The 17621-nt window shown below is 51.0% G+C and overlaps 1 protein-coding gene across 1 annotated transcript in view; it reads right to left on the bottom strand.

The window, feature by feature from the left end:
- Positions 1-807: 807 nt before the first annotated feature.
- Positions 808-17621, bottom strand: part of ATP6V0D1 (ATPase H+ transporting V0 subunit d1) — a 36587-nt gene continuing 19773 nt past the window's right edge. The window contains exons 3-8 of the mRNA XM_050904196.1: positions 11811-11989; positions 8581-8660; positions 4636-4713; positions 3828-4004; positions 2798-2875; positions 808-2259 (exon numbers count right to left, since the gene is read on the bottom strand). Coding sequence (XP_050760153.1) covers positions 2098-2259; positions 2798-2875; positions 3828-4004; positions 4636-4713; positions 8581-8660; positions 11811-11989 — 754 coding nt within the window. The 3' untranslated portion in view covers positions 808-2097. The remainder of the gene's footprint in view (positions 2260-2797; positions 2876-3827; positions 4005-4635; positions 4714-8580; positions 8661-11810; positions 11990-17621) is intronic.

Below are 17621 nucleotides of genomic sequence, written 5' to 3'. Positions count from 1 at the left end.
TCTGTCACCTCTTGGCTGGGTCAGGCCCGGGACCCTGTGGCTGCTGCTGTGCCAGCCCCTGCTTCCCTGCCGTTCATTACACACTCCACACACTCCCGGCAAGCGCAGGGGCCGAGACCAGGCTGCCAGTGCCACAGAGCTCTTCACGAGATGAACTACGTGATTGTCACTTTTTAAATAAATCTGTTCTTGATACGCCACCGGGCTCTGGCAGTCTCCTTCTGCGGTGCGGCACTGCCACGCTTGGCCAGGGATGCCCTGCCTGCAGGCAGAGCTGAGCTGGGTCACAACTGGCACCGCACCGAGCACCGTGGCAGGAGCCTCGCGTGGGGCAGCGGGTGCTGCAGGCAGCCACCAGAAAAGGGGTCAGCCTGCCAGGAAGAGCTTGCACCCGCTCCCCGCTATTTCCCACCCCTACCCCAAAGGCTTCCTTTTGCTTTGCTCCGACTCTGTGGCCCTGCTGGGGTGAGGATGGAAGGGGTGACAGTCCCACACAGGGACAGCCCCACGCAGGAAGCCCAGGCGCAGTGGGACAAGCCATGCAGCTCCCTAACCACACACCTCACTCCCATAAAGCTGCATGAGCAGCAAGGGCTGCACCTCCCAGGCACCCATCAGCACCCACAGACCAGGCCCAACGGGTGGTACTATCACCCTGCCTGTGGTAGAAACAAGCATCCCAAGTCATGCAGGAGCCACACCAGGCTACCACAAATATCACATTCCCTAGGTAAGAGGCCCTGTGGCTGATGGAGGCTCCTCACGGGGATGTGGGAGCAGGTGCCCAAGTACGCAGGGAGAGCACAGTGCAGGAGGCAGATATTTATTGGTGTAGAGAGGAGGGGATCACGGGATAACAAACACTGCAGAGGTGACCACAGAACAAGCTGGGACGGAGCCGCTCTCCACCGATCCCTCCCAGCAGCAGCACCGAGCACGTGTTTCCCACCAGCGATGCTTCTCTGCTGCCACACTGCCACGGGGCATCTCCCGGACTTCAAGCGCAAGTGGGAGCTAGCCAGGATGCAGGGCTGCCACGCCATGCCCAGGGCTTGGCTCCCACCCCCTAACCACAGACGGGCAGGGCCTGGACAGGGTGTGGGACATCTCTGCTAACAGCTGTCCTCTGCACTTATCAGGGTGACCAAGTGGAGCCAGACCCAAGGGCTGCTCTGCCCCACGGCCAGCCGTGCCCGTACAGCTCCACAGCAGTGCCAGCCCGGACCCCCTGCGCAGGGGAGGAGGCTGCGCCAGCCTGGATGCCTGCCCTGGGGTGGTGCAGGGGTCAAGCACCATCCGCAGAGCCAAAAGGAGCCCCGACTCTTGCATGGTTGTGACAGTAAACTCCAAGCCGTGGGTCTTCAGGGGAGGAAGGAGCTCAGCCAGCTTACGGAGTCCTTTCAAGCTGCAGGGCAGGAAGGGAGATTGATGAGAGCTGCTTCTGAGGACACAGCAAGGCTGCACTAGTGCAAACGCTGCCGGAGTGGGGAGGAGCGTGCTCCGCAAGCGCTCTGGCCCTGCCCTCGCGTTCCCACAGGCTCCGTCCCAGTCCTGGCCAGGGCTGCTCAGTCTCTCCCGGGTCAGGCTTAGCTACAGGGGGATGCAGGGATTGCACAGCAGCACGGGCTACGCTACAAATCACACTCAAACTAAATCTCACAGGAACAACACTGACTAGGAGGCATGCAGAGCACTGACAGAGAGGAGCCCCAGCCACGGCAGACCTGATGTGTTCCTCTGCAGCGGTGGGAACCCCTCGGAGGCAGCAACCCCCCAGAGCTGGTGCTCGCTCTATGAGCATAAGCGCATACAGCGGATTAGTACAGTAACATAGGGCCTATTAGATACACAACAGGAGGCGTCCCTCCTGCTACACAGGGCCAAGCCTGTGCCACTGGTCCCTCCGGACCCCTCACAGTACACACAACTCAAACTTCAGCTCGTGAATAATTTAACTAGCAACTGTACAGTTTCCTCATCTGAGCCAGTTCCACAGATGGGACATCCCTGGAGTCTGGGCAAGGGATAACTCAGGGAGTTAGACAGGGGTCCCTCCGGACTCCAGGGGCGGGAGGGTCGGACAGGAGCAGAGCAGGGTTAGAAGATGGGAATGTAGTTGTCAATCTTGGTCCGGTGCCGCTGGGCGATGCACTCTGCGATCCACACAATGTTGCGGCACTCCTGCTCCTTCAGCTTCACGAAAGCATAGAAGACTCCAAAGTGGAACTGGTTGAGGAAGGCCAGCTTGTTCAGCTTCACCTGGGGAAAGCCCAGAGGAGGACATGTCACTTGTCCACCTCAGATGGGAGGAGCTGGTCAAGGCAAGCGTGGAGCAGCCTGGGAAGTCCCATGACTTCCCCAGCAGGCTGGAAGGCTCAGCACAGGTATCCTGCTCTGCATCTCTCTAGGTCCTCAGGGCAGCTCTAACCTACAGCACATGGCTCACGACAGGCTCTGACATTTGAAGGGGGAAATATTTATACCCTCAGGTACCATGAAAATCCTCCTTCCCCATGTAATTACACTCTGGTTTTGCTATCGATGGACCAAATATCCACCAGCAGCCCCAAACTTGCCTCCTACACTGCTCTAATCTGTCTGGGTGAGAACATGGACTGAGCACCATGCTGGGCCCCCATTCCCTCACTGGAGCAGAGGGCTAGCATCCTTTTCCTTCCCCCAAACTCTGTTCATCCACAGCACTGCTGACAGGGCAGCAGACAAGCTCGCTGCTACCCCGAGCTTTGCAAATGGCACAGGTAGGCACATGCCGAGAAGTGCCTCAGGGCTCACTCACCTCATGCTCAAAGAACCTGTCTTCAAGGGTCTTGTCTCCAGGGTTGCTGCCAGCCCCTTCAAATAGCAGCTTGTACTCCTGCAGGAAGACATTACAAGAGGATATACCCAAACCCCAAAGCCCTCCAAGCTCAGCAGCGTTTGGGAGCCCCATGCATCAAACAGACGCCCCAGCCACCACATCAGGTCAGCAGAGGACACAGAGAAGCCAAGAGTCTGCCCTGTGCACACACGAACGTTGGCAACAGGACGCTGCTGAGGCTGCACTGCACCCACACCGGCTGAAAGCAATGCCCAGAAAGGCAGAGAAAGCCTTTATTTCATCTGTGAGCCTGTCCAGCCAGAGATTCTACCCCTTCTCTCAAATGTGCAGTTCTCAAAGCCATATCATCACTTTGAGCCTGCAGGGAGGATGCATCAGGTACAGATCCCTCCATGTACAGACCGGAGTGTTTGGGCCAGGCCCCTGCACCCACAAACACTGCCACAGGCCCTGACTGCTTCAGTAAGGAGACACTGAGGTCTCTGACTCCAAACAGGTCCCCAGCCATGCACAAGAGCAGCTTAAGGAAGCCAGACACATCCAAACGTGTCCTCCCAGGTCGGTGTCTTCCCTGCAACCGAACCAGAGCTCAGAGCAACCCCCTAGGGCTGGAGATGTGGCACAGGGCTTCTCACGGAAGACACGTTTCCACCCCCAACCAGCCAAAGAGAGACCGTCATTGCTGCCACACCAATACCTCAGGGGTTTGGTGGTGAGGGCAGTCCCCACAGCCTGGGACGGGGCGCACAGGGCACACCTAGTCTCCCTATCACCACTGCAATGACAGCCATGACTAACAAGCCAACGGCATCCCAAGCAAGCCAACTCCATCTTGGCCAAGCAGAGCACAGGACCAACAGTAGCAGCAGAAGACAGGCACCCCTCTCCCCAGGCTGTCAATCCACAAATTCCCCCAGATCCCTCAGAAGCTCTGATCCAGAGCAGATCCTTGCACCAGTCCCCACGGCCCTCACCCCAAGGCACTCACAGGGTAGTAGTCAGCAACGTTTTTGACTTGTTCGTAGTCATCTGCTCTGGCCAGCTGAGCCAGGCCCTCAGGGTAGAGCTTGCCACAGTGCGGGAACAGCTTTGCTCGGTCCTCCTTGGACAGCTCAGTACCAAATGAGTTAATGGTGATAATGAAGGCCCTCCGGTCAGCTTCAAACTGCGGAAGAAGAGCGGTTCACCTTGGGATGCAGCATCTTTGCCAGAGGCCAGCAGGTACCGACGCTGCTCTGAACAGAGCCACATCAGAGGGCAGCATGAGCAAGCTGCCTGGGAGGCATACGGCTAGCTGGTGCTCAGCCAGGGCAGGCTACATGTGCAGGCTCCCAGTATGTCCAGTAGCTGATGCCTCACGAGCAGTCAGGTGAGGAAATCACCATCCCAGGCACAAGCCAAATCACTGAGCAGAACCCTGCCCAGGTCAAGGAGTCTCTCTCACCTACTGCCCCTGAGCCCTGCACATCCCACAGCTGGCCTTGGCATGCAGACAGGCCGTGCACCGAACAGCTCTGGTTGTTCTCCTGCTCGTTATCCACGTGAGAGGATGAAGACGTTGCCATGAAGGCAACAGATGTGTCAGCACCTGGCAAGATCAGGACTGGGGAACCAAACCTGTCCAAAGTCATGTGCAGGCAGTGTTTTCCTGGGTCTCCCAGTGAGCAGGCAGAGCGTGCATGGGGATGCTGAAGAATACCTTGAGCATCCTTAACGCTGGCAGGCAAGCTGGGCCTGAGCACGGAGCAATGAATATCACTGCAATACCGTCCAGCTATGGGGGTTTCCAGACCTACCTCCAGGATCGGGCACATGGCATCTGCCGTGGTACCTCCCAGCACCTTGCAGAACTTGTAGAAGGACTCCAGGTAAGCCTGGAAGAGAGAGGGTAGATGAGCACTCTTCTACACAGCTTCATCTACTGCCCCATAGGGCCATTCAGCAGAGGACAGACAGCAAGCAGGGATGCTCCCAGACGCTTTGTAACACAGCACGGGCACTCTCACCCCACGTGAACTTGGATGCCAAGCTCACACAAGGGACAGTGCTTCCCCAGGAGCTGGAGACAAGAAGGGTTGTGGTTGGGTTTGTTCAAGTGACTGCATGAACTTACTGCAGGCAAGATTCCCCAGGCAGCAAGGTTAAAGCCTGTTTCGCTCCTTTGAGTCGTCTAACTCCAAAGCATTTACTGAAGTCTCACATGGTTTCCTGACCCCGCTCTGGCCTCCACAAACGTGCCAAGCCACACAACTATAGCTGCAAGACCTACGCTCAGAAAGTACCGCTGTGTAAGCAGAGTCAAGGGATGAGACAGGACATCTGTGAAGGAAACTAGCCATTCTCTGTAATTCTCTTTTCACACTGTAGCCGCTTGGTCTCCATCCCAAACTGGAGCACTGCAGAAAACATATAAGGCTAGGCACAGTTACACTGCCTCCAGGAAATGTAATCCTTTGTGGAGATGTACCATAATCCAGCTGGAAGATGACTGTATCTCCCAGGGGAGCCTATGAAGGCTGTGCATGGCTAAAAGTGCTGTGCAGCAAAAACTTTCTCAGAGGAAGTCATCATGTGATAAAATACCTCCCTGGACAGAGAGCTGCAACCAGAATCACTTAAAAGGGATGGAATAAAATGATGCTGAGATATCACAAATCTCTGCTTTGTCACAACTCCTCCGGGACTGAAGATGGACCAAGAATGCATGTGTTGGACACCCTCAGCCTCTGCACTAGGAAAGCACCTGAATTACTGCGTTCTGTAAATATTTGTTACCACACAGTGCAAGAGGACACTGCTGGGTGAGCATCACACATCAAAGAAACATCGTCTCCAGCACTTGCCACTGCTCAAGCACAGGAGAGCACAGAGCATCAGTCTGCAGAGTTACCGCCGGAACAAGGACACTGATAACAGATTTTGCTTGAGGCTGACAGAAGAGGGAACCTGGATAAGAGGTTCAGTCACTATCTCTGCCCTTCTCACAGTTCACGCACAAACCTAAGGCTTTAGAAGCAAAAATAGGTGAACTCAAATATCCAGCACTGAATGAGGATCCAGTATCACAGACACCACGGAAACACAGACTGCAAAACAGCCGCAGTGGGTACCCTCCCCTATGGACCCCTCCACACATGACAGCAATTTACAGAACCTCTTCTGTGTCCTGAAACCCTTATCCCAGAAATGGTGGTGTCTTCACATTTAATAATCCTTAATGGACTTTTACTTTCATGAACCCACACATTTACCCTCTGCCTTCTGCTAGCCTCATTTGTCTGTCACATCCAGCCTAAAGGGAGACCTGTGGCCTGTCCATCCACGTTGACTTTTCCAATGCTATCTGCGGTTACCACCGCAGCTCAGATTTGCTCCTCTTCCAGGTGAGGAATTCTAACCTTTTTTGTAGTTTCCCATACAGAAGTCATTGTACCCAAACCTTTAAACATGTCCTCCTTAGCAGCTTCTCCTGTTTTGCTGTTCATATTTAGAGATGAGAGAGGAGAGGAATGAGACAGTGTTCAGGACAAACGCACTACAGATGTACGCAGCAGCACAGTGGTATTTGTGCAGTTTTTTCTACTGTTAGGAACGGATTACCTTGTAGAGAGAGACTTGCTTAGGTCAATCATAACCCAAGATTTCATTTAGTAGCAGAAAGGAACAAGGAGACCCTCACTGCACAAGCAGAGTTAGGATTACCTCCTTGCCTCTCCCATACATCACTCCACATTTATCCACCTTGATTTGCCTGCTCTATTTTATTGTCGAGTCACAAAGCTCCTCCAGCTGGTTCCTACAAGAAGGTCGCCAGCAAAGGCCAACAGTCAGCCAGCTTCACTTCAACACATCCATTAAAGATGTGGAAAAAAGGGAGTAAGCATTGAAGCTAGATAACAATGCCAGCAGGCCTCCGTTGCAGCACTCCGCTGCTGACAGCCCTCTACACGAAGAGCTGACCACTTACTTTTAACTTCTGCTGCCCATCTTAGCCATATTTCCATTCGAGAACCTTCTCACTTGTCATTGCTAACAAGAAACCTTTGTAATTGCTTTCCTCCTATGAATCCTGCTCAAACCTTCTGTCTACATGCTCGCAGATTCCTTCAAAAAACCCTCCAGTAGGTCTGGGAGGTAGCACTTCCCCTTCCCATGCCAGCTCCTCCCGGACGCAGGCATCTATCCCTGGCACTCGCCTGCTGTGTTCCTCAGAGCAGCTCTGTGCAGATTTCAGACCTGATTTTATTTCCCTCATTTGCTTATGAAGACCATTTGCATTGTATTATACATTTTCCAGTCCCCGGGGAGAGAGGTGGCTTCAAGTGAAAGCCTGTAAGCGGCAGTTACCTTTTCCACGCTTGCATCCCCGTGATTTGTTACTGACGGAGCCCCTACGTTCCCTGGGGGCTGCTCTTTAGCAAGAACCTGTCCCAGCACACGCCAAGGGATACCAGGCATCTACGCCTCAATTTGGGGGTAGGAAGAGCAGAATGCAAAGCAGTATGAGGCCTCAAAAAGGAGATGGGAAAGGACGTGGCAGCTGGGACCCAAGGAGACACCCCCCACCACCCCCCAACCCGTTTGCCCTGCGCTCATTCTGCTCCCTGCCTTCCCCCACCTGCCTCGTCTCAACACAGATGTCTGCACCCTGCAAGGGTGCAGGTATTTATGCATACAGGCATACCTCCTCCCGTTACAGCAAAAGACCAGTACACGCCAGAGGCCACACGCAGCTGGGCATGACTGCTGACACGCAGCTCCATCTCCCCTCCCTTTGCCTTCTTCCCTTCACGCCTGACCTGTTCTCTGCCTCTCCAAACAGGCCACGGCTTCCTTGGGAAGCAGAGGTCATGCTGACTGCAGGCTGGCTGTGACCAGCCAAAACAAGGTTGGCAGATACAATCTGCATCCCACCCTTAATCCAGAGAGTCGAGATGGAGCGATAGCCACAGCCTGCACATAAACACATGCTTTGATACTGCCAGCAAAAACCAGACGGGGCCTGCAAAGGAGATGACAGCTCCCCGTGCAGGCTCAGGACAAGAAGTTTCTTAGCCCCTCCACATCCCTGTGCCAACAGTCTCCCCAGCTTGCAGGACTCCTCCACCGCAGCTGCACCTTTTACACTGCTCTACCAAGAGCATCTAACCCCAACCACAGCCACTGAAGGCTTGAGCAGACTGTTTGGAGGCTCTTCTGAAACAGCTCAAGACAGAGAGCCAAGCCCGTGGAAATCCTTCAACCAAGTTTAAGATCTCGCCACTTTAGCCCTCTGAATGCAGTTAACTACACGTCTAAACTCGTGTGGTTAAGGAGCAGCCTTCTCCTGCCTGCCTGGGGCCCGAGGAAATTTATTCAAAGGCATAATAACCTCTGCAAAATCTCTTGCACAGACTCTTCAAAGCCTGACAGCTCCAAAAAAACCCCACTCTGCCTAGCTCTGGTGCCCTGACTCTGCAGAGCTGGGTGATCCAATGTCAGGCCCCTCCAAGAGCACTATCTTTACTTTCCAATGGATGCAACTAGTTCTTGGTCATATTTACTCTATCACCACTCCAGGGAAGAAAAAGAGAGAGAAAGCAAAATTATTTTTAAGTCTACTCCAAGAGGAAAATACCCTCTCATCTTTGGTTGAAGAAAGCCAGCCTAGGTTGGAGCTCCTGACTCAAGACAGAGCTGTAGTCACACTAGGAATAAACAGGGAAGTTAACATCTCTTTCCCTTCCCAGAGATTCATTTACCTTATACAGCGTGTTTCGAATTATTTCAATGTTCATTTCATCCAGGTCCTGTTCAGATATGCAGTCTTGGAAGAAAGCAGCTGAAACAGAGCCACAGACAGAGTTAGCATTGCCCTAACCAGACCCAAGCCCAGCACTTTCCAGAGTCCTCAACAATACCAGGCAGAAGCACACCCTATGTTGAGCTTGTCCCCTCCTAGGCCTGGCCCTTGTCTTCAGCAGTCACCAAATTGCCATGACTCAAAACCTCAGGCTCCACCATGGTTCCCCAGGCCACAATCATTTTTGGGGCTCTCACATGAAAATCTTTCTTCATCCCTTAGTCCTATGGTTTGGTTAACAGCCTATTCTCAGCAGAAATTCTCAGCTCTAGCCCCCAGCATCAGTGCCAGAGCAGCCTGTATTTAGAAATAAGCAAAACCCAAACTGTTCCCAGATGGAGGCACTCAGAGGTGATAAGACATCTTCTGAATGGCCTGCTACAGCACAGCAGCAGTGCTTAAGCATCTGCGAGACAGCAGCCAGCGAGTTCTGAGGAAGCTGGTGCTTCTCCCTCCTTCTCCAATATCTCAGATGGATCAAGGAGGCACGGAGATGCCACAGCTCCTACAGCCCCTGACATTCCATGGTTGGAGTCAGGAGCTGTTTCCCCTGGTCAGGTCTATCAGTCCCATTTTCCACTTCTTCTGAGGACTTTTATTTCTCCAGCTGGAGGTAAGCAACAGGAGACAGGATGAACTAGTGTTTTTTGGTAGGATGCTCAGCCCTACGTACTTTGCCAGAGTATCTCTGGGAGGGAGTTTGAGAAGTTGTTGCCACCTAAAGAACACAGATTTCAGACCTAACACAGGGTACTGCAAGCTGCAGATAAAGATGAGTCTTGTACATCTAGTGTAACAGAAGGCTGTTGTAGCACTCGCTTGTTAGCAACAGCACAATAAAACCCATTGACAGGACTTTTATGACTTCTTCAACTCTCACTCAGCAACCAACTTTGCTGAATTTGCTACATAGAGAAATATGATCTTTCTCAGCTTACACAGTCCAGCTGCGGGTAAAGGACAGTGCACTCACGCCGAGAACTGACCAGTGCTCTGCTTTGTATGACAAACCAGGTACGATGCAGGCTCACACCTTTGGCGTGCACCACTTTTACAGCAGGAGCTCCCTGGCATGGACAGCAGCCACGCTGTGGGTCTAGAGAGTTCCGAACAGGGGTTAACCCACCCAGAGGTTTCTTTGCAACAGCATCAGAGACCAATGCCACGTAGCTGGAGGAGCACTGCTCCCTACGGTTGGCAAAAATGAAAACGGAGTGTGCCAGGACTGGTTTTCACTTCAGGACTCACTGGCTAGCCTAGATAGCTAAGCAGTGGCTACTTCAGAGTAGCAGAGGAATGAGAACACAGCTATTTCAGTTCTTGGCCCTCCAATATCCCAAATTAGGCTAACAGCAAGTCTTATTTTGCCCTGCTAACCTATGAAAGCCATTTGGGGTTAAGCATTCCTACCAAGCCACGTAGCTACTCAAGTACTTTTAGGAGATAGAGCTGCTGTTTCTTTGCGTGTGGTCACTGGAAAGCGTGCAAGTTAAACAACTGGAGCCTGCATGCCTGCTTGTTTAGGCAACACAGCTACTCCCCATGTTCTCCTGCTAAAGAAATGCCACATGAGATGGTACACAGCCTCAAGGGCATGGCCAGGGCAAAGGTCTGAAGAAATCAGCCTAGCCAGGGCAGAAGCAGGCAAAACTGACTCATGTACAAGTACATGAACGCAAGAGGCAAAGACCCTCAACTGCCAGCCACGTTCTCCAGAACCACCTCCCCAGTGTAATGGGGCATTTTCACTCCATACACAGCTGGAAGCTTTAAGGTCTCCGAGAGCTAGTATCTTTGAAATACTCTATTCTATCTTATTCCCAAAATGGAAAGGTTCCCGCTTACTCATGAGGAGGATTTTCTTCCCACACATCATCCCTACAGCGGGCTCAACTCAGTTGCAGGCAGAGCCTTGGTTCTCCTGCTGCGTTGTTGCCCTACCTTGCAACTCAGATCTCCTGAGGCATGTTTTCCCTCCTTTGCTTGGCTCTATCTGGCAAGTCATTTTTCCATGACAACTACTTCACTTGCCCCATTATTACACAGAGCATTTGCAAAAGCACTTTCGGTTCCAAAAACAACTACTTCTATCAAAGACAATATGATGATTTAGAGTGTTTTGTTCTTTCTAGCAACCCCAAAAGAATGATTAATCACTGACTCAGGCGTACCTCATTATGTTTTTGCCCACAGAGGCTAAACTAGCAAGTCTCCTGTGACTACCTCTCCTACTACTGCAAAAAGACTTCCATAATTTCCTCCAGAACCACTTCCTACACCTTTTATCTTTAAAGAACATATCTGTCCGACTAGCTGTTCATAAGACACTTAGTTTTAACGTTATGTACCTCCTGGTCAAGGCCTGTAGCCCTGAGACAGTATACCTCAGTGCAGAATCCTGCTATACAATGAGCTTAAAAGGGCTTTTGGAGATTTCTTTTTTTTTTTGCTGTTGTTGTTTAGGGTTTTGGGGTTTTTTTTTTATATAAAGAGCTTTCCTTGATCTAGAGCTAATTCTATCAGTCTCAGAAGAAGACTGGGCATGTGCAGATCTCTCGAATTATCTACAAAAATTGCCTACAAGAAATTGCCCAATGGTCCAACTGAAAGTGCTGGAAATTAAGTGACTGATTCCAGCAGAGGACCCAATAGCCCTTCACTAAGGAAGCACGTGCCATGTGTGCCATGATAATTATTAAAAAGACCGCATTGTCTAAGACCTCTCAAACTTTCTCCTTCCTCCCTAATTTCAGGTGACGATTCCCAGAAGAGCTGGCAAATGGACATATCTAGCAGATCAGATCTAACTACACCTGCACTGCCATGACAGCTCAAGGCCTGGCTCACACAAACCAAACTCCCCAGTCTGTACTACCAGTGTGCTGATCTGGACATTTGTTGAAGGGTACAGAGAGCTAGCCGGTCCTCCAGAGGAAAAACTGGCATAGGACAGGCATAAACCTGAACTCAAGCCTAGTCACCACAGGCAGTACAGCCATAGCTGTGCATTACCCACCGCTTTGTGTTCCTGGAGCACAACTTAGGCTTAGTTGGACCTAGTTAGACTTGGGGAGAAAGGGACATCTGCTCCACACACAGCTGAGAGGTATTTTGAAAGGCTCCACTCACCCAAGGGAGTGTCCACCAGGATTGCATTGTAGAGCTCTGCAGGCGTCTGAGCAATGTTCACAGCTTCCATCTGCTCAAAACTTCCCAGAGGATGGCACTTGGGCACCAGTTCAGAGATTGAACGCTGGTGCAGAGTCCCAGTGATCAGCAGAATGACGTTGTCAATCATGTAGCTGTACCTGGAGGAATGCAAGAGGAAGCCTGTCACAATACCAATAATACAAAAACCAGCACCTGGCACCAGGTGGGCGCACATCTTCAGTGCCCGTGAACATCTCCAGAAAGATGCACCCTCCCCACGAAGAACTAGTAAGGTGCCACCTTAATGTCTCCTTATCATGCCAGCCTAGGAAAAGGGAGTCAAGCACAGTCCCATTTTTGCTACAGCTGAACCACACCGTCTGGGCATCTCCTACCTACCGTTGAAGAGTATTAGATTGGAAGGGACTTCTGGAGGTCTCTGGCCCACTGTCCTCCTCCAAGTATGGCCAGCTCCAGCTGCTCAGGGCTTTGTCCAGCTGAACTTTGAATTATTGGCAAGGATGTATATCTCACAACCTCCCTGGGGCTCTGCTTCAGTGTCTGACTACACTCACAATGAAAAGTCTTTTCCTAACGGCTAATCAGAATTTCCCTCATGGCCACTTGTCTACTGTCTCTCATCCTAACCCACACACCTCCAAGAGGAGCCTGGCTCCAGCTTTCCCACATCCTCCCACAAGGTAGCTGGGAACATTTGTCCTTCCAGCATTCCCACTGCTCTCCTCGCATCACCATGCTCTGTAGAGAGCATGCGCAAAAGCGTACATGGTAGGACACCAGCAAAGGGAAATCTGCAGATAGCCTGACTCAAGCTCAGCTTCAGTGCCAGCAGCTCTGCTCCATCTTGCCAAGACTACAGAGAAAGGGTCACGTTTCTGCAGCCCTGCTCACATCCAAAAACAACAGGGCTGGCACCTTTGGCACAACCTTCGTTCACACCCTCACGAAACTACACACAAGGTTTTTCACACCTCTGCCATCAAAAGCTACAAACTTCTTTGCCTTAGCCCATGTTATGACGTCCCTAACCAAGTTTTCCGCTTATGTCATACAGGATTAGTGGATTCAGTCTTTGGCACTGCAGTAATGGGACATTCAATCTGGAACCATGGCACTCAGCACATGTTCCACCAACACAAGCCCTTTGTGGCCCTTCTCTCCAGTATGTCCATGTTTCTGTTGCACTGAGGAGCCCAGAACGGGGCACAGCACTCCAGATGAGGCCTCCACCAGTGCCGAGGAGGGGAAAGATCACCTCCCAGTTCTCCCAGTCCAGCCAGAGAAGGGAGACACAGCGGGCCTGAAGGCTGGGAATACAAGAAAGGCTGGTGGCCTTCTCCAAGTAGAAGGTCCAAGCAAGGGATCAAGGCATCAGGTAAAGACAAGGAGCTGAGAGGAAAAGTGTCCCCAGCAAGAACAGGAACGGAGCTCTAGGCACCTTCACCACTAGCTGAGCCGTAAGCCAATCAAGCCGACAACCTGAAAAACATCAAGTGAGATGAGACTTTTTTTTTCAGTCAGCAGAAGATGCCTTTGCAAATGTCCCTCAGCAGCACAGGCAAGGGGCACAGATGCTGGAAGAGCAGCATATTTGGGATTTTACACTCCCTTGCTCTCACTGCTAGAGCTCTAACTCTGAAAAAGTTAGATGATGGAAAAGATCTGAAGAAGCTCCTTGGCAGGAGCTGCTCCAAAACAAATGAGATCAGGCCTGAACTAGAATGGCAGAAGGAGCTGTGCATGTCTGGAGTTGGAGCTCTGTTGAGGTTCAGGCTTCCCACATGTACCTGAGTACTGAAGAAAGGGAACTTAAGGCCAGCACACTGGGACTGGGGCAAGGGCAGGGACAGCAAGGTTCTGCACACATTTGTCAGGCATGCTGCTGGTCTTTATATTTCCGAGCTAACAAGGAGGACATAGTACAGCCCTGTTTCCCTTTGAACCACATCAAAGGCAGGTAAGCAGAGCCAGTTAAAGGCAGATTTCAGTAGTTTTTATTAGATGCGCTTACTGCACCTCAAATATGCTCAAAGGTAACATCCATGAACAAATCCACGCCTTAGTTCCTCAAACAGGTGCTGCTTTTTTCTCTCCACACTGCAGGACTGGGTAACACATCTCCTGGCCCTACTATTTTTGCAGAGAGCCTTTCTGTGTTTGCAGCCTACCTTTCCAGGGATGTTCAATCTAGAACCATGGCAATCAGCGCAAGCTTCATGTACTAGGAAACCTCCTTTTGCCCTTTAATCCGCAAGGTCATTATCCTCCCTTCTGTTTGTGCAGCTCTCACCATGGAGATGATACAATCTCCAGGACAGCAAGAAGGGCCTGTTTATGAGAACTGAGGGCAAGTCCCTTGCAGTAAGCAGCTGGTTCCTGGTAAATACAAGCATCTGCACCCTAACACAGATGCATCTCCGTGAGGTGTGCCAGACCAAGGCACAGGATCATTTCCCAGCTCCGCCATCTGCCCTCAAACATGGAAGTTTGCTTAGTGCAACACAGTAGCTTTCAGGAAAGACCACATGCAGGACTGGTCTCACCAAAGCAAGGCAACAACATAGGACCAGACAAAATTTGTTTCTTCAACTCAGCCTACAGTGAAGGAACAGGCAAGGAAATATGGTCATTGCCCAGTATGCTAGCACACCTCTTTCCTGTTCCCAGCTCACCACAGATCTTGCTCTCTACAAGATATTTGCAACTTGCAAGGAGCCTGACTAAAGTCAACCATAGAAGAGGAACTGAGGGAAAAATGCCTGGAGCCCTTTCTGTTCGCAGGTCTTCAGAGCAGCTTAGCTCCTGGCTTGCTGGAGTCACACCGAGCTCATCCAAGCCCTCCCAGTCCAGCTCAGCACAAAAGCCACAGCCAGGTTTGGGGAGAGCAGCCCAAGTCTGACCCTCTTCACGTGTGAGAAGCTCCTGCTTTCAGACTGATGGTCCCAGGAAAGACAACTCAGTGGCTTCCACTGCCAGAGTGCAAAGCATGGCTCTCCCCATTTCATTTATAGCCCTTAACTAGCTTGTTTCCTCATCCTTCAGGGAAGTCTGGGGAAATGCAGTCTATACACCAAATGCCAAGGCCCAGCACCAACCATTTGAAAGAGTACTTTACCTATCAAAACTACTTAAATCTTGCTGTCAGAGAAGGATTCATCCCTGCAGGAGGAGGAGTTACCATGTGCAAGATAGAGGGGAAACTTCTCATTCAAATTTCCACTGAGACAGCATTTCAAACCTTTACAATAACAAGAGAGCTGCAGCAGGACAAAGGTCTTCTTGTGCCTGCCAAGGCCAGGCAGACACTAGCACCACTACCTAATCCTTCCTGATAGTTCCCATTTCCTTCAAGCAAGCCCAGACCGCACTTATTCACATTCAGTCCCTGCTTCATCCCAGTGCAAACAGTCACGGCTTAGTCAATCATGACTACGAGGCAAGTCTTCTAGTGTCAGGGCAGCTGGAAAAGCCTCTTCTCATCTGTGGAAGGGGCAACACTTGTTTTCCTGTGCCAGGTCCCGACACGAACGCATCTGCCTCCATTAGCACAGCTGTACTAAGACCATAGCAGAAGTCCTGGCTATGCTGGCATTTCCTCCCAGGCCCAAAGGATTAGGTTTATTACGGTGGCAGCAGTTTTCCTAGGAACCTCCAACTATTTGTTTAATAGAGCAGCTTTTGTCATCATCCTCCTCATCTCCTATTAGGTTCTGAGCAGCTTCAAATGTTTCAGCTTTCATGGTTTCATGCTCAGACCCCTCCAAGAGCATCTTAACCTTCACTACCTCTCAGTGCAGCTAATAAGAGGACCAGACTATGCGACACGTCAGAAAACAGGAGTAGTTGGTCCCTTGCAACACCATGAAGTCTTACCACAGCCCGCTGGGCATGGAAAAGAGATTAGGACATAGGATGGTCTGGTGGGAGACTGGAGACAGGCAGAAGGACCGACAAGCTCCTTGGTGAGGACGAGCGTCTGCACTAGCTCACTGGGAGCACTCAGTAGGAGTTCAGAGGAGAAAGCACTACATGGAGGCTCCACGTAAGCTACAGCCAGTGACACAGGGTGGCAGGGCTTTAATTAAGTGGTAAAATGGCACCTTATCTCAAGCCCCTAACCTCGCCTCCACAAAGACTGTAGCAGAACCCTCTCGGGCCAGAATGTGTTTTACACTCCTGCTCTGAGCTGCTATCTGCCCACGCCGGGAGATGGACACAAAAAGAGTGGATGTTCAGTCAGATTTTCACATGCACAGTTACGCCCTGCCTCGCTCTTCCTGTCACCCACTGAACTGAGGTGTGGTATATTCCAGAAATTCACATTCACAGAAGTACGATTTTAGTTGATACTGAGAACCGCCAGTAATGTCTCACAGAAGAGTAGAATTTCTTATTAAAGGACAGGAAAGAGTCAGCAAGCACAGAAAAATCATCCACAGCAGGAGAGAGATGTTGGCTTATGGCTTCGTGAAGTTCGAGACAACCGGGGCCAGCATCTTTGCTCCTCCAGCGACACCCGGTTCAGCACAATATGCACTGGGTGACACTCACATAAAGAGAACAAAGCCAGGCTAGGATATGCCTAGAGAAGCCAAAAGGTGTGTGTCGGGGGGGAAACGTTCCTTCCAGCACCAGCACATCAGAGAGATCATTCTCACTGCTGGTTTTGGGAGGTATGGTCTCAGACAGGCACAGCAGAGACCTCTCCGAGAAAACACAGGAGAGCCAGGCCCCAGAAGCTAACTTCTGGGATAGTCATCCGTGGATAGCTATCAAGCAGAATCAAGGAGGAGAGCACACATGCAAAAAGCTGTGTACCGTACCTTGACAACGTATGTCTTCCTCCTTTTGGAGTTACTTAAGCACAACCACAGATAAATGAGACATGCAAGAAAGATTGCAATGGTCCGCTGAATATTGGGAAAGGCTTTTTAGCAGGGGAACACATAAAATGCATGAAAGCTCATCACATGGGGCATTTACAACTTGGCCTGAAGGCACTCGGGCATAGCCCCCAAGACAGTTAGGGCTTCTCCCTCCCCCACTTACTAATCTAATCATAAAGAATCATTGTCCTACAGCAGATAGGTTGGTTTTTTATTGCTCTCTGCTCCAGGATACTAAAGAAACCATAAACAATACTGCAAATGGTCGCAAAGCATGACTAATGACGGAACATTGCATGACCTGCGTTTCTCAGGAATCCTCTGAAAACTGCCAAACTGTAGCTTAACAGCTGCTCTGCAAGGGGTCATGAGGACAGCCCTCCGTGTCAACGGCAAACACAGAGAGCAGCGGGCTGATGCAGAAGTGCATAGCAGCAAAGAACCGGGCTGCAGCTCGGGGGTTTTGCCGGGATGGGTTACGGTATTGCATCGCTCAGGCAACTTCAATGCTTTCCAAAACCAGCATTAGACTTTAATGCAGACTAATGCTAGCAAGGCAAAAGTCCCTATGTGACTGCATTGGGCAGTTACTCAGATTACTGTAGAAGCATGTGTTTATTTTGGGATGAAAAAGGGAAATCTCCAGTGGAATCAGAGCAGTGCTCTGAACTTGGCATGAATTCTAGAGACAGCTTTAAATGATGATGAAGTTGTTTTGACTATAGTCACTTTCACATCTAGTGCTTCCCTCTTACAGCTCATCCAGTTCATGTACCCAGGGGCTGGTGGGGGAAGTAACCTAAGGAGAAAGTTTCAGGCTGGTTGTACCGCTGCTTCCTTGGGTTCGTGCATAAGTACACAGACCCGTCTCTATATCCCACTG

Source organism: Gymnogyps californianus, chromosome 12 (assembly GCF_018139145.2).
Source record: "Gymnogyps californianus isolate 813 chromosome 12, ASM1813914v2, whole genome shotgun sequence".
Classification (NCBI taxonomy): Eukaryota; Metazoa; Chordata; class Aves; order Accipitriformes; family Cathartidae; genus Gymnogyps; species Gymnogyps californianus.
This window is presented reverse-complemented; position numbering and strand designations above follow the sequence as displayed.